The sequence below is a fragment of the Sinocyclocheilus anshuiensis genome, unplaced genomic scaffold, assembly GCF_001515605.1.
Source record: "Sinocyclocheilus anshuiensis isolate Anshui unplaced genomic scaffold, SAMN03320099.WGS_v1.1 scaffold1753, whole genome shotgun sequence".
Classification (NCBI taxonomy): Eukaryota; Metazoa; Chordata; class Actinopteri; order Cypriniformes; family Cyprinidae; genus Sinocyclocheilus; species Sinocyclocheilus anshuiensis.
Window position 1 is genome coordinate 411,290 of NW_015541398.1, and position 15,343 is coordinate 426,632.

Here is a 15,343-nt window from a genome sequence, read left to right on the forward strand (position 1 = left end):
ATATATTTCTCTCTTTCATTTTAATTTTAGTAAATTTTTTTGCGTGTTTTTGACAATTTATTGTCATTTTGTTTAATTTTTTACGTCTATATAATTTGTATTCATTTCTAATTCAGTTTTAGTTATTTTAGTACATCTCAAGAAAATGACAAACTATCTGAAGTGAATTAAGTTTTTTAATACTTAATTTGATTTTAGGTAACATTCTATTTAAGTTATGAAAATATTTTTTTTTTATGGTTTTAATTTTAGTTTATCTATAATACTTCTGGTAGAATGACTAGTCGAACAAGCTGTAATTGATATAAATGTATATGCATACTTTAAAATTGTATTGCATACCTGTTGCTGCCATAATAACGGCCCATTTCAAAAATGTATGGAATTTTGTTCTCTTTTTCTTCTTAACAGCTCCTACTCACTATAGTGGAGCGATGACGTAATATTAAAAAATATATATTAAAACTGTATAGCGAAAATACCACTTTTCACCATATTTTACTGTGTATTCTGGTAAAGATGTCACTCAGAAATGCATTATAGGAGCTAAAAGCTTTGTAATTGCCACTTTATGAATGCTCATGTAAAGCTAATTGTACTGACCACTGTCAAGTCTCACAGCTTTGTAAAATAGGTACAATTACTAGGCATTTTTCTGTCACATATGAGTGGCAGTCATGATGTTGTGACTAACAGCCTGAGGGATCTCCTGATACGTGAGCTTCTGAAAATGTCTCTGCTGCTCCAGTGAGCTGCAGACAGCTCCGCTCTGAGGCTCGACCCAGCACTCCGTCACCAAACTCAGCTCTGTGTCCACATCTATGGCCTCCACCTCAGTGTCATTGTCATCATCTGTGGAGAAACTGGAGACACCACGCCAAACACAGACAGAGTTAAACCAAACGCCCATTATAAGATGAAAACTATCACCAACTGTGCTCTTCTAATCTTTTAATTGAATTAGTGCACCTAGCATGCGATTAGCTGTATGAAGAGGACAAACCACATTCGCAAACAATTAAATATTTTTCAGTTCTGCACTATTTATTTATTGTATTTTATCTCTCTAAATAATGGATGTCATAAAAGTGAAAATTAGCAGAAATACAATAATTCAACCTCTTGGTTTGAGACAGTATTATAGTTTTAATTAATATTTTGAATTAGTTTTAATTTTTTGTATTTTCATTTTAATTGTAAAGTTTTCACTCATGTCATTTTTACATTGTTCAGATCTTAACTATTTATTTATTTATTGTATTATTCTTTTTTTTATTTCAGTCATTGTTTTATTTTCATTGTTTCACAATTCATGAAGGCAGAGTTTCCCAACCTTATTTATCAAACAAACATTTTATGACCAAAATTATTTCCTGTGAACTAGCCCGAGACTTTAAATAATGCTAAATGTAATGAATTTCATAACATCTTCAAATTTGGAATTAATCAAAACAATAAACATAGTTAATTAAAACAAACTTGTTTAATTATTTGATTTAAATTAAACCAAACTTAACTGATTATTAAGGTTTAATTAACAAGTAAATGTTCTATTGATTTTTTTCTTTATGTATTTTTAAAATTTGTACTTATTTTTATATTACATTTTAAAATGTATACACTTTCATTTAATTCAGTATCTGTATTTCTGTCATAATCTCACACACACCCCTGCAGTTTCATTGTAATGCCATCATAAATTCGTACAAATTTAGACTTTCATCTTCTCATGCAAGATTAGGAGCCAGATTTACTAAATCATAAACTTTTAAACTCAGAACCTCTTTAAATGTGAGCAGTGTGATGATGCACTCAGCCTTACAATGATCTACTCTAGACCATTACAGCATAGGAATCACTCAGCTGAAGCCATCGAAGAATTTAGCAGTGAACAGATGAAGCGTTACCTGTCCTTGGTAGAAGTGGAATGAGGTGGGAAAAGGATGTACTGGACAATGCAGGTGTGTTTTTCTCCGTCCAAATCAGCTGACGGACTCTGCATTGCACAGTTGTGGCTGAAAGTTAGAGATGCATCGCTACCAAAACTCTAAAACTGGGATATACTAGCGTAGAGTATTCATACTTTCACCTGCATTGGCAGTTCTGACACCATGTTGACGATACCCTCCCCGCTGGCAGCAAAGTGGAAGCCTTCCGACAGACGAATACTGCACAATCGAAAACAGCCATTGAGAATGCAGCAAATGCTCTTGTCAGAAGTGACTTCTTACAGGTCAAGGATGTTTTAGACTCACTCGGAGAGCATGGAGAGGATATGAGCGACTGCGTGCAGCGACACGGCGGTTCCCGGGCCGTTCTGAACGGCCCAAACCCAGCGCTGGTGCAGGAAGTATCGGGACAGAGACGCCATGGTGGAGGACGCTGTCCTGCTGGCAGCCATGCTGAGAGGGGCGCCCATGATGGGCGGCTGAGCGAACGGCTCCATGTTTAAGATGAAAGGGGTGCGGAAATCTGACGGAAGTTTCTCGTACCTGCAGCAGGACGTCAGAACAAGATTAGGGGGAAGATTTGCTAAATAATAAACTTTTAAAACCTCTGCGCTACAGAAGAACTAATCGGAGTCAGTGTTGTTATTTTTAACTAAAACGAAAACTATTGAAAAAAAGGAAAATGTGACCCTGTCTGTGAAATCCAGGCTAAAGTCTCAAAATCTAATTATGAGATAACAAGCATCAAAGTTTGATTTCAACCATTCATTTCACTATGATTTCAATATTTGACATGGCCTTACTCAGTCAATATGAAAGATATAAAGGTTATTTTCACAGAATGTTCTTTACATCTTTATAAAGGATTATTTTATGTAGAAAACAGTAAATCACAAAAAAATAACCTTAGCTGGGTTTTCACAGGCAGGGTCACAAATAATATAAAAATAAAATATAAAAATTAGATTAGAAAATGAGAAAAGCTTTAATTTAAAGAACTTTAAACTAAATTTAAACAAATTCGAAATGTTGGCATGGCAGCTATCAGAAATAAAATACACTGAAGCTTAAGTACTAAAATTACTAAAACTGAAACAAAAATTATGCTAAATAGAAATACAAAACAAATGGCAAAAGCACAAATAATTACAAAATTAAACTAAAATTAAAACTAATAAAATGACATGATATAATAAAAATGACAAAAATAACTAGTGGTCGACCGATACTGGTTTTTTTACAGCCGATACCGATGCCGATATCTTGGAAAGCAGGGCGATATAAAGCCGATATAATTGTATTTATTTTAATTAATATTTAAGAAATTTGAAATCACTTGAAAATTGATTAAAAAAATAAATGTGTTAAATTTGAAATGTTTATTAGACATTCAAAGATTTGTTTAAATTATATAAATGCGTATTTGCTGAATGCTGACGGCAAGCAAGATAGTATTATAATGTTTGTCTTACTAATAATATAAAAGCAGTCCTTATAAGACTTTTTGTATACATTTTAATTCCTTTGTTTAACCGTTCTATCTGATTATTAGACAGACTTCTATCCGTATTTAGACAGAACTGTTAACGACAACAGCGAACAAGAGGGAGAATGTGAGCACTGTGTGCCCAGGAGCTGCCGTTCTCAGCGCCGTCAAAATAAAAGTCACGCCTCGAACGCATCGGCCAAACAGGAAAACTTATCGGCCGATGCCGATATTTTAAAAATGCCAAATATCGGCCGATATATCGGCCTTGGCTCGGTCGACCACTAAAAATAACTAAATTACTAAAACTTTAACTAAAATTACAATGAAAACAGAAAATATAAAAAAAATCAAGATATTAATAAAAACTAAATTAGTATAAATAATAATAAAATAACACTTATCTAAGTCTGCATTAAAACAGTGTTCGCAAATCATTGTAATTTTGTAAAGTGACACATTTCAGAGTAAAACACGATATTAAACAAGAAAAACACATTAATCTTTGGAATTTAGTCCAGTTTATCCATTAGACATTGATCATGAAAAGTTCAAATCTAAAAATATAAAATACAGAAATAAAAAGGCTTTGTGTGAGTAAAAAAGAAAACTTTTTTTCTTCAGACTAACACGCACCAATGAATCGTTCACAGTAAGACGTGTAGTGAGAAAATAAGGTAATTTTTGACTTCATGTTGATTATAGGTCCGTCATAACTTCATGAAGCTAAATTGAGATAACAGTAATGAGCTCTATTATTGTTTAATGTTACGTCACTGACCTGATCAGTAGTTTTTCGAGAGGTTTGTTGAGCACCACCACACACGGCCGGTCAGACAGCGCCGGTTTGGGCACAGAAAGAGGCGGAGACATGGAGGGCGACGCGTTACCCAGAATCTTCCGCTTGGTTTTTGGCGTGGCCTCCTTATTCTGGACTCGATGAGGGAACCGCAGCCGAAGGATCTGCTCTCGAAGTTCATCCACAATCTACAGAGTAAGAAACACTCGTTCTCTTATGCGCCTCCATACAGTGCTGCTCTGAAAACAGCTTTCACAGCAACCAAATGAACTGAATTCTAGTGTGGAAAACACCTTTACCTTGTTCCTGGAGTGTGCCAGAGTTCCTATCGGGAAGCCTAATCGCAGCACCATGCAGGGAGCTTTAGAGATCAGACGCACCAGATAGAAGGAGACGGGGGGCAGCTCAGAGGCACTGTGGGAATAATGCTTGTTAAAACACTGCTGAACTGCTCTGTAAATCTGCCAAATGAACTGCGTATGAAATAATGATATTTTAGTATCATTGAGATACCACTATAGTTTTTAATAATATTTTGAGTTTTTATTTGTAGATTTTACATTTGAATTTTCATTTTCATTAAAGTTTGAGTAATTTTGTTGTGATTTGTCATTTTTATAAATATTTTGAATTAGTTTTTATTTGTATATTTTCCATTTTCATTTTAATTAAAGTTTTAGTAATTTTGTTGTGCTTTTGTCATTTTTAGTAGATTTAGTTTTTTTTATATATACACGTCTATATTAATTTTTCATTTCAGTTTTAGTTATTTTAGTATATCAAAATAAACTAAATTAAAATAAGAAATGTCGCCTTGGCAATTAGCTGAAATAAAAAGGATTTAATATTTTATTTTATTTCAGTTCATATTTATTTTATTTCAAGTAACACATTTTTTTTATCACAAGTTTTTTAGTTTTAGTTAACTATAATGACCCTTGGATTAAACACAGTCACATACATAATCCCCAAAAAGTATTTGGACACTTTAGTCACAAAGTGTTGTTACTGTTAATTAAAACTATTTAAAAAAAATTCGGTAATTGAAAAAAGCTCAAATAAAATAAAATCTAAATATTAGATGAAAAAACGTACATGAAAATTAGAAATGTATTAGAAATAACTGAAATATGTTAATGTTGAAGTATAAAAATGACTAAAACTAAAGCTGAAATTAAAATTAATTAAAGCTATATAGATTTTTTTTAAATGACTAAAGCACATTAAAAAAAATCATAATGAAAATATAAAAATGAAAACATAATGAAAATATAAAAATAACAGGTATGAATGAATGATATAATAGCAACACAATATAATATAAATAAATAATATAAATAAAAAATACTAAAATAACACTGGTTATTTATATCTGAATGTGGGAAAAATTTCTGAATCTAGTGTGGGAATAATGCTTGTTAAAATGCTCTGTAAATTTGTCAAATGAGCTGTGCATGTACCTGTAAATAAGTTTGACGTATGAGTATCCCTCCACCAGGACGAAACTGCTCCAGTCCCTGAGCAGCGAGGTGAGTGCCGAGTGAGAGATGCGACACTGGATGGTACTGAAGCGACCGTTACTGCCAGCGTTGTGCACGTGCTTTGGGACCGGGCTGAACAGAGAGAGACACAGCAAAACAGAGACAAGAAAACCGTTTACTGCCATTGGGATTTAATGCACACTGACATTTTATATGGAGCGGTTTCTCTAAATCTAATCTCTCTTATTTCATTCCAACTCAAGTTAACATTTTGCTGATAGGTCTATGCTATAGAGACCGCTGACCAATCCAGGCTGTGTTCACTCACATGTCATGCTCCAGAAGGATAGCGATGCGATGCATGTGCAGCCAGCGCTGCCAGAAGTTGGCATCCATGGACAGGATGGGCTTCCAGTAGGAGGCAAACTGTGATTGGCTGGAGTCTTTAGAGCCACTGTGCTGGAGGGAGAGGACCTGATGGAGAGCAGGATTATGTTTAACATGTTTAAATCACCAAAATACATCAAAAACATGAACCTTAGTGTGCTACGCTACTGTTTATGTAATTTAAGAGACGCTTTTTTTCACAGGATTCACTACAAAAGTTTGGGGTCAGTATGATTTTTCAATGTTTTTGAAATAATTCACCAGGGCTGCATTTATTTGACCAAAAATATAGTAAAAACAGTAATATTCTGAAATATTATTTCAGTTTAAAATGACTGTTTTCTATGTGAATATATTGTAAAATGTCATTTATTTCTGTGATCAAAGCTGTATTTTCAGCATCATTACTCCAGTCTTCAGTGTCACATGATCTTCAGAAATCATTCTAATATGCTGATTTGCTGCTCAAGAAACATTTCTGATTATTATCAATGTTGAAAACAGTTGTGTGGCTTCATGTTTTTTGTGGAAACACTTTATTTTTCAGGATTCTTTGATGAATAGAAAGTTTAAAAAAATAGCATTTAACACCAAAGAAATCTTTTATAACATTATAAATGTCTTTACTGTAACTTTTAATCAATTTAATGCATAATTTCTGAACATTATGAATTTCTGAGTATGAATTTCTTATAAAAAAAAAAAAAATCTTACTGCCCCAAACTTTTTGGACTTTTTCGTCATTTATTTCTGTGATCAAAGCTGTATTTTCAGCATCATTACTCCAGTCTTCAGTGTCACATGATCTTCAGAAATCATTCTAATATGCTGATTTGCTGCTCAAGAAACATTTCTGATTATTATCAATGTTGAAAACAGTTGTGTGGCTTCATGTTTTTTGTGGAAACACTTTATTTTTCAGGATTCTTTGATGAATAGAAAGTTTAAAAAAATAGCATTTAACACCAAAGAAATCTTTTATAACATTATAAATGTCTTTACTGTAACTTTTAATCAATTTAATGCATAATTTCTGAACATTATGAATTTCTGAGTATGAATTTCTTATAAAAAAAAAAAAATTCTTACTGACCCAAACTTTTTGGACTTTTTCGTTTTGCACTAACACTCACCGGTGTGCTGGATCCAGGTGGGATGTAAAACAGAGGAACCCCATTTTTCGTGCTTTCGGGGATGGTGTAGTGTTCTGGGATGGAATTAAAGGACTGCAGGTGCACCAACATCTGGTCTGTCTGATTTATGCTGTTGAGGAGAAACACTATACAGCATTACTCTACATCATCAAACTAAAACAGACCGTAAATCTTCCTTCTGCGATCATCATTCAAGATAAGACTGAAACCAGAGTTTATAACTGACCTCTGCAGAGTGTTCCAGAAGCGGCGGATGACAGATGTCCGGTAGGGGCTTGTGATTGGTTTCCGCATGGTGCAGCTGATGTCATGGAGGATGTCGTAGCTGCCCTCTATGGTCACCTCCACCCAGGTGGTGCGTTTGACTGGATTCAGGGGCCAGGACGCCACGGCAAGGTACTCGATACGCATGTTATGCTTCCAGAGGAGGACCAGCTTCACCTCCAGCTGACTTCCTCCTTATAAAGAGACGAGATTATTTCGAAATCTCAAGGGTACATTACATGCATAATATTTGTATATGATCATTATACAAGCATACTTGAACACCACACTTTATGAGGTTAAAGTACCTTTAGTGATGTTGATCTCCCGGATGGTGTATCCCTCTCGCAGTCTGATGGACAGCACACTGATCAAGTCAGCGTGCACTTCTTTCTCCGTGTGTTTCTTCCTGCGCATCACTAAGGCGGGGTTTCCACTGGCCGACACCAGGTGTTCATTAAAGAGCCTGTGCTGGGAGACTAGAAACACACAGACGACACAGATCAGCCATTACAGTGCTGTAGGCATTGCATTATGCAAAGATAAACCTAAAATAAATTCATTTAAATATATGGCCACACTTTTAAGGACTAACTCTCACTATTAACTACAACTTTTGCCTCAATAAACTCCTAATTTGCTGCTTATTAATAGTTAGTAAGGTTAAGTTTAGGTATGGGGTGGATTAAGGAATCTAAAATACGGTCATGCAGAATCAGACATTAATATGTGACCCTGGAGCACAAAACCAGTCTTAAGTCGCTGGGGTATATTTTTAGCAATAGCAAAAAAAACATTGTATGGGTCAAAATTAGCGATTTTTCTTTTATGCCAAAAATCATTAGGATATTAAGTAAAGATTATGTTCCATGAAGATATTTTGTAAATTTCCTACCGTAAATATATCAAAACTTGATTTTTGATTAGTAATATGCATTGCTAAGAACTTAATTTGGACAGATTTAAAGGTGATTTTATCAATATTTTGAGTTTTTTGCACCCTCAGATTCCAGATTTTCAAATAGTTGTATCTCGGCCAAATATTGTCCTTTCCTAACAAACCATACATCAATGGAAAGCGTATTTATTCAGCTGTCAGATTATGTATACATCTCAATTTCAATAAATGTACCCTTATGACTGGTTTTGTGGTCCAGGGTCACATATGTGCTTTATAAGTACAGCCAATATGCTAGTAATATAAAAATAGTGAGAAGTGTTACTATATATGGTCATTTTGCATGCTAACCAAATCAAATCCTAGCTGTATGTAGATGTTTTAAAAGTGAAAGTAAAATCAGTTGTGGTTCCCTGCAGTCAGATGCTTGCGTTTCACAAATGATTAAGCAACTTCAAAAGAGGCCCACTGAAAATCATATGACATCTGAACTAACTTTTGACCAAACCTCGTGAAAATGTATGAAACCACCTCTAATGTGATATGAATTTGGCTTGACTATGAGGCAGAAATGAAAGTGCACAGACAGGGCTGATATACTGAGCGCTGAGAGTTTTGGTATTGATTTCTTTGCAGACTGATAATGTGTGGTGAACTAACAGAGTGTTTTAAGTGAACAGACAAATATTGTCTTAGAAATATTCAAGCGTTCAAACATCTCCGAATGCTCAATCCTTCTCTGTGGTTCTCACTTCTCATATTTGCCTATTAAAACAGCAGCTGTGTAATCTCAGTTTTAGACTTCCACGGTCATCTACATAAGTACGTTCTAAGTAAACTATTTGGACACTTTTATCACACTCAGGGCTGTTACTAAAACAGTTAAATATTATTTTTTGGTAATTGGAAAAAGAGCTGGATTAGATGAAAATGAAAATAAACTGAAATAAATATGTTTAAGTTGGAGTATTAAAATGATTAAAATTAAAAGTGAAATAAAAATCTTTACGAAATTACAAAAATAAAATATATTTTTTTTAAATGACAAAAGCACATAACATAAAATATAAAAATAATACTGAAAATTCTAAATATAAATAAATACTACAACAGTATAAATATTACTGAAATAACACTGCTCACTTAATGTCTGAATGTCACTGCATTACTTAACAACATATGAAACCAAATGGACAATCATGGACAGTATGAAATGCTAAAACAGTAGTTCTAGTGTTGAAAATGACATTAAGTATTTTGTTAGTGGTTAGTGAAACATGTCTGTAGATAATGTGATTCTCTACACCTGTGTGATTCAAACAAACTAAGACTTCAAAAGTGCTCAAGAAAAGTGATGTTAGTGAAAAGAGGAGATCCTGTGGCATACAGATTTGATGTTCAGATATTCTTAGGTGTGGCTTCAGTGTTGAGCTTACAGCAGCAGTACTCTGGGTTCATGGTCTCGCCGGGCCTCAGGAAGGAGTATGTGAGGAAGGCGCGGTGGTAAGCGTTCATCTCGTCGCCTGTAGAGTCGGACTCTGGATACATAGACAGGTAGGAGCCAAAGGTTGCCATGGAGATGAACTTCATCAGCTCCACATTGGGGATGTAGCCAAAACTACAGTCATAGGAGTAAGCACCGCCCACCTGAAGGAAACATTCACAAACACAACACCTCAGAGCAGTTACACAGTAAAACAAATAATCTGCATTTACCATTTAAAGGTTTGAGGTCCGTAAGATTTTGTTTTAAAGAAATTAATACTTTTATTCATCAAGGATGTATTAAATTGACCAAAAGTTACAGCAAAGACATAAATCTACAAAAGATTTCTATTTCAAATAAATGCTGTTCTTTTGAACTTTCTGTTCTTCAAAGAATCCTGAAAAATAAAATGTATCACAGTATCCACAAAAATATGAAGCAGCACAACTGTTTTCAACACTGATAATAATCGGAAATGTTTCTTGAGCAGCAAATCAGCATATTAGAATGATTTCTGAAGATCATGTGAGACTGAAGACTGGAGTAATGATGCTGAAAATTCAGCTTTGATCACAGGAATAAACTAAATTTTACAATATATTCACACAGAAAACACTTATTTTAAACTGTAATGATATTTCACAATATTACTGATTTTACCATATGTTTTTATCTAATAAATGCATCCTTGGTGAGCAGAAGAGACTTCTTTAAAAACCATTAAAAATCTTACCAACCCCAAAGTTTTGAATGGCATTGTAAATAATATTATTTATAATATATTTGTGAATTGTCTAATGGATCTGAGCAGCACCTGGACAAACGAACAGGCAATGGTTCCACTTCTCAGCTGGTTCAGTAGCGTTTCACACACAGCTACATCAGGAACACTCGTTAGCCTCCCTTGCAAGGGTTCTTTTCTCAACACCCCTCAGCACTGAAAGTGAACACTCGATGCTGATTGGCTACTTTTTGTTACCAATGGAGGCACGAGAGCTCAGCGCTCGCTCGGCCTCCCCCTACCCTTCTATATCACCTAGCGGTTGTAATTTTTCCACAAAATCATGAAGCAGCACATCATTGATAATAATCAGAAATGTTTCTTGAGCAGCAAATCAGCATATTAGAATGATTTCTGAAGATCATGTGAGACTGAAGACTGGAGTAATGATGCTGAAAATTCAGCTTTGATCACAGGAATAAACTAAATTTTACAATATATTCACATAGAAAACACTTATTTTAAACTGTAATGATATTTCACAATATTACTGATTTTACCATATGTTTTTATCTAATAAATGCATCCTTGGTGAGCAGAAGAGACTTCTTTAAAAACCATTAAAAATCTTACCAACCCCAAAGTTTTGAATGGCATTGTAAATAATATTATTTATAATATATTTGTGAATTGTCTAATGGATCTGAGCAGCACCTGGACAAACGAACAGGCAATGGTTCCACTTCTCAGCTGGTTCAGTAGCGTTTCACACACAGCAACATCAGGAACACTCGTCACTCCATCTGTGATGATTATTATACCTGCAGGACAACACAAAAGACGACTAACTACACAAGCACTTCATTCACTGCCATTTATGCACTTATTGTCAGTGGCGGTTCGTGGGTTTTAAAATAGAGGAGGCACACTAATTGTATTGGTCTGGGATCCCTGCCGATTATTATTATTATTATTATTATATTACTTGCTTAACCACTTTAAAATGGCTTTTTGGTTGCTTTTAGTCAGAAAACGACATACATACAGCAAGATAATATAATTTCACTTAACGTACCTGGCCTATCACTTGAAGCAAACATCCATCCCTTCTTAAAAGTCTGTGTTAAAAGAGAGCTGCCTGTTGTGTCCTCCTCCCATTTTCACCTCAAAATTATGGTGAAGCTGTGCCTCCCCTGCCTCCCCCGATGAGCCGCCACTGCTTATTGTACTGCCCACTTAGACTGAGAGAGACCACATGACTGACCATTTAGGCATAGGTTAAAGCCATTAACCCCGGCAAACTTTAGCTCTTCTTTAAAGGCACTCATAGTATAAATAATTTTGTTTCTAGATTCACTGTTAATATCTAATGAATAAATGGAAAATAAACGGTTTGTGAATGTGATGTTCACTGGATTTCAACACGTATGGAGACGCTTACCTGCACCAGAGTTTGGAGGCAGAAGTTGCAGCGCGAGAATCCCCTGCCTCACCATGCTGACCAGCCCGACATCTGCCGTCACCATGGAAACCCCCGGCTTCCTCTGAGACAGTTCCTCCACAGCATCATTAGAGAAGGACTGATAGACAGATCCACTGAACTGAAGAACAAACAAACATGGTTTCTAATGTAACATTTCAAGTTCAAAAGTTTGGGGTTGGTAAGATTCTTTAATGTTTTTGAGAGAAGTCTCTTCTGTTAACCAAGGCTGCATTTATTTGATCAAAAATACAGTAAAACAGTGAAATATTATTACAATTTAGAATTCTCTTTGGCTATATTTAAAAATGTAATTTATTGCTGTGATCAAAGCTGAATTTTCAGCATCATTACTCCAGTCTTCAGTGTCACATGATCCTTCAGAAATCATTCTAATATGCTGATTTGCTGCTCAAGAAACATTTCTGATTATTATCAATGATGAAAACAGTTGTGCTGCTTCATATTTTCGTGGAAACTGTGATACGTTTTATTTTTCAGGATTCCTTGATGAATAGAAAGTTCTAAAGAACAGCATTTATTTGAAATATAAATGTTCTGTAACATTATAAATGTTTTTACTGTCAATTTAATACATCCTTGCTAAATAAAATTTAATTCTTTAAAAAAAAAAATCTTACTGACCCCAAACTTTTGAACAGCAGTATGACAAGACAGAATACAATTATTATGCAGAATATAATAAGAACACATGAACATTAAGCAACAACATACGAGAGGTTGTGCTGAATTATTGCATTCTATGCTGAATTATGTGCATCATAATTCTGATGCCCACAGGAATGGAGACAGAGTCTTGTATAAACAGGTCAAAACTACACTGACAAAGGAGATCAGAGTGGCTAAGAGGAACTACTCCGAAAAGCTGAGAAACCAGTTTTCTGCCAATGACCCTGCATCAGTGTGGAAAGGACTGAAAGACGTCACCAACTACAAGACACCATCCACTTCACTGTCACTTCTGTCACCAAAACAAATTCCTCCTATGTGTAAGCATACCTGGCAATAAAGCTCTTTCTGATTCTGATTCAATATCACTAAACATTGGTGTCTTTTATCATATTGCTGTTGCTCCCATTTTATAAAAACAATAAGCCTCGTGGCTGTGCATTACAGTGATTATACCACGGTTAAGAAGCAAATTTTCTTTTCATATCAGTAAATACCCTTTAAAGGGATAGTTCACCTAAAAATGAAAAAATCTGTCATCATTTATTCACCCTCAAGTTGTTCCAAGCCTGTATGAATTCCTTTCTTTTTTTACTCTTCAAAACGTCTTCTTTTGTGTTCAACAGAAGAAAGAAACTCATACAGGTTTGAAACAAGTGGAGGGTGAGTAAGTGATGCCAGAAATTTCATATTTGGATGAACTATCCCTTTAATTTGAGTAAAATTGCTGTATTGCAAAGCAATGTGGCTTCTTTCTGTGTATTGATTTATTGTCCGTATGAAAAGCGTGCACAAGCGAGCTGCTCTTGCCTGGTTGTGCTGCTGCTGTAGGACATCCGCGATGCTGCTCTCCACGGCTCTCAGCTGCTGATAGATCTGATGCAAGAACTGCTCCAAATCCATACAGTCCAGCTGACAACCCTGAACCAACACCTGACGAGCAGAATCATGGGATATATCACTGATCAGAAAAAAAAAAACGCCCAACTAATGCACAGTGAGATTCACAAAGACCCGAGATCCAGACCTGATGAGAACTAAGGCCAATGATGGAGGAATACGCCAGAATAGTGATGAAGATCTCTGGCTGGAACACGTGATCAGTTCCTGGGACTTTAAAGGGTTTTGCCAGACCAATCAAGCACCGAGACAGAGCGTGGAAGACTTCATCAAAGATCATCTCTCCTGTGCTGTCATCCTGAAGGAAAACACTGAGTTACTTTCATTGAAAACAACACCTTCTGAGTTGACTGAATGTGATGATGATGATGGTCTCGTACCACGATCCCGGTGGACGGGCTCAGGTCCAGCTCGATGATGAAGCGGTACCTGCGCGCCAGGAAGGTCACGCGCGTGGAGGGAACCAGCAAACACGGGCAGGACGAGGAAAAAGAGTTGGGCTGCCATCCTTTCGGGAGGACGCTCAAAACATCCAGCTCATTCTCTGACTTCAGCTGACAGACACACACACAGAGAGAGACTCTCACAGGATATGATGGGATACAGTGTCATGTGATCCACGAAGATCTGAACTGATCTGGGTGATGTGATTCAGCACAAAAACTGAACAACAAAATTGCTATTGTTCCGATACAGGCCTTCAAGGTAAACAAGGAAGGCCTAAGATATGCATGGAAAGCTAGATATTTTAAAAATGAATATACTAAAGGTAACATATCATGAAAATCTGACTTTTCCAGGTTTTAAGGCGTCTGATTTCACTCCCTTGGTGACGTTGCAAAGGGATCTCATTATGATATTACCGCCCCTTTATCTTTAAGTTTACACCCATGGCGCCGTTATTGTGTTTTCGCAAGCGACAACGGTGTACCAGTTCTAATGCCATGGAGAAAGTTGGAGCAAAACATGCTAACTGTTCTGTCTTTGGCTGCACAGAGTCCCAGCCTCAGAGGAGACGAGAACAGTGGATTTATTGATTTATTTACTGTATATTGCTGCTGATACACAGATCTAAAACAAACATGCGATTTATTTCCCAGCTGTTTACCTTCACAGACATAACCGACTGTTTTTTGTAACTCGTGTGTTTTTAACGTAAACCTGTGTGTGAATGAGAACTTAGTTTAGTCCTCACATGCTGTGACAGCCGCTTTCTGTGCGTGTGCTTCGGATGTGTGCGCTCAGAAAACCGTATATCAGAAGTTTAAACTCATATGGTTTAAAACGCATGATTTCAGCACGATAAACATGATAATCAGAACCAAAACAAATGTTTTTTTATTACATATTGTAAAAAGGGGCATAATATGTCTTCTTTAAAGTAAGATTAATCGGCTGATATTTGGCCATTTTGAAGTTAATGCATCAGTTAGTAGCCATCTCTGCTTGGACAGTTAACAGGAGTGGAATTATGAGTATGAGTAAATAAGCAAAATAAGATTTTTTCTTTTCAGCGACTGTGTACAATCTCATTTGCTATCATTAAACTGTACATATATTATAACTCAAAAGTTTGGGGGTCAGAAAGATTTTTTTTAAAGAAATTAATACTTTTATTCAGCAAGGATGCATTAAATTGATCAAAAAT

General features: G+C 35.6%; 1 protein-coding gene across 1 annotated transcript in view; it reads right to left on the minus strand.

Moving 5' to 3' along the window:
- LOC107690821 (protein SZT2-like) overlaps positions 1-15,343 on the minus strand; it is a 107,928-nt gene that overhangs the window by 90,218 nt on the left and 2,367 nt on the right. Inside the window, exons 3-19 of the mRNA XM_016489241.1 lie at positions 14,076-14,249; positions 13,823-13,993; positions 13,606-13,728; positions 12,067-12,226; positions 11,340-11,446; positions 9,855-10,065; positions 7,829-7,999; positions 7,483-7,714; positions 7,236-7,365; positions 6,044-6,189; positions 5,695-5,847; positions 4,534-4,648; positions 4,217-4,422; positions 2,256-2,492; positions 2,084-2,168; positions 1,908-1,996; positions 695-863 (exon numbers count right to left, since the gene is read on the minus strand). Of these exons, the coding sequence (XP_016344727.1) occupies positions 695-863; positions 1,908-1,996; positions 2,084-2,168; positions 2,256-2,492; positions 4,217-4,422; positions 4,534-4,648; positions 5,695-5,847; positions 6,044-6,189; positions 7,236-7,365; positions 7,483-7,714; positions 7,829-7,999; positions 9,855-10,065; positions 11,340-11,446; positions 12,067-12,226; positions 13,606-13,728; positions 13,823-13,993; positions 14,076-14,249 (2,679 nt within the window). The remainder of the gene's footprint in view (positions 1-694; positions 864-1,907; positions 1,997-2,083; positions 2,169-2,255; positions 2,493-4,216; positions 4,423-4,533; positions 4,649-5,694; positions 5,848-6,043; positions 6,190-7,235; positions 7,366-7,482; positions 7,715-7,828; positions 8,000-9,854; positions 10,066-11,339; positions 11,447-12,066; positions 12,227-13,605; positions 13,729-13,822; positions 13,994-14,075; positions 14,250-15,343) is intronic.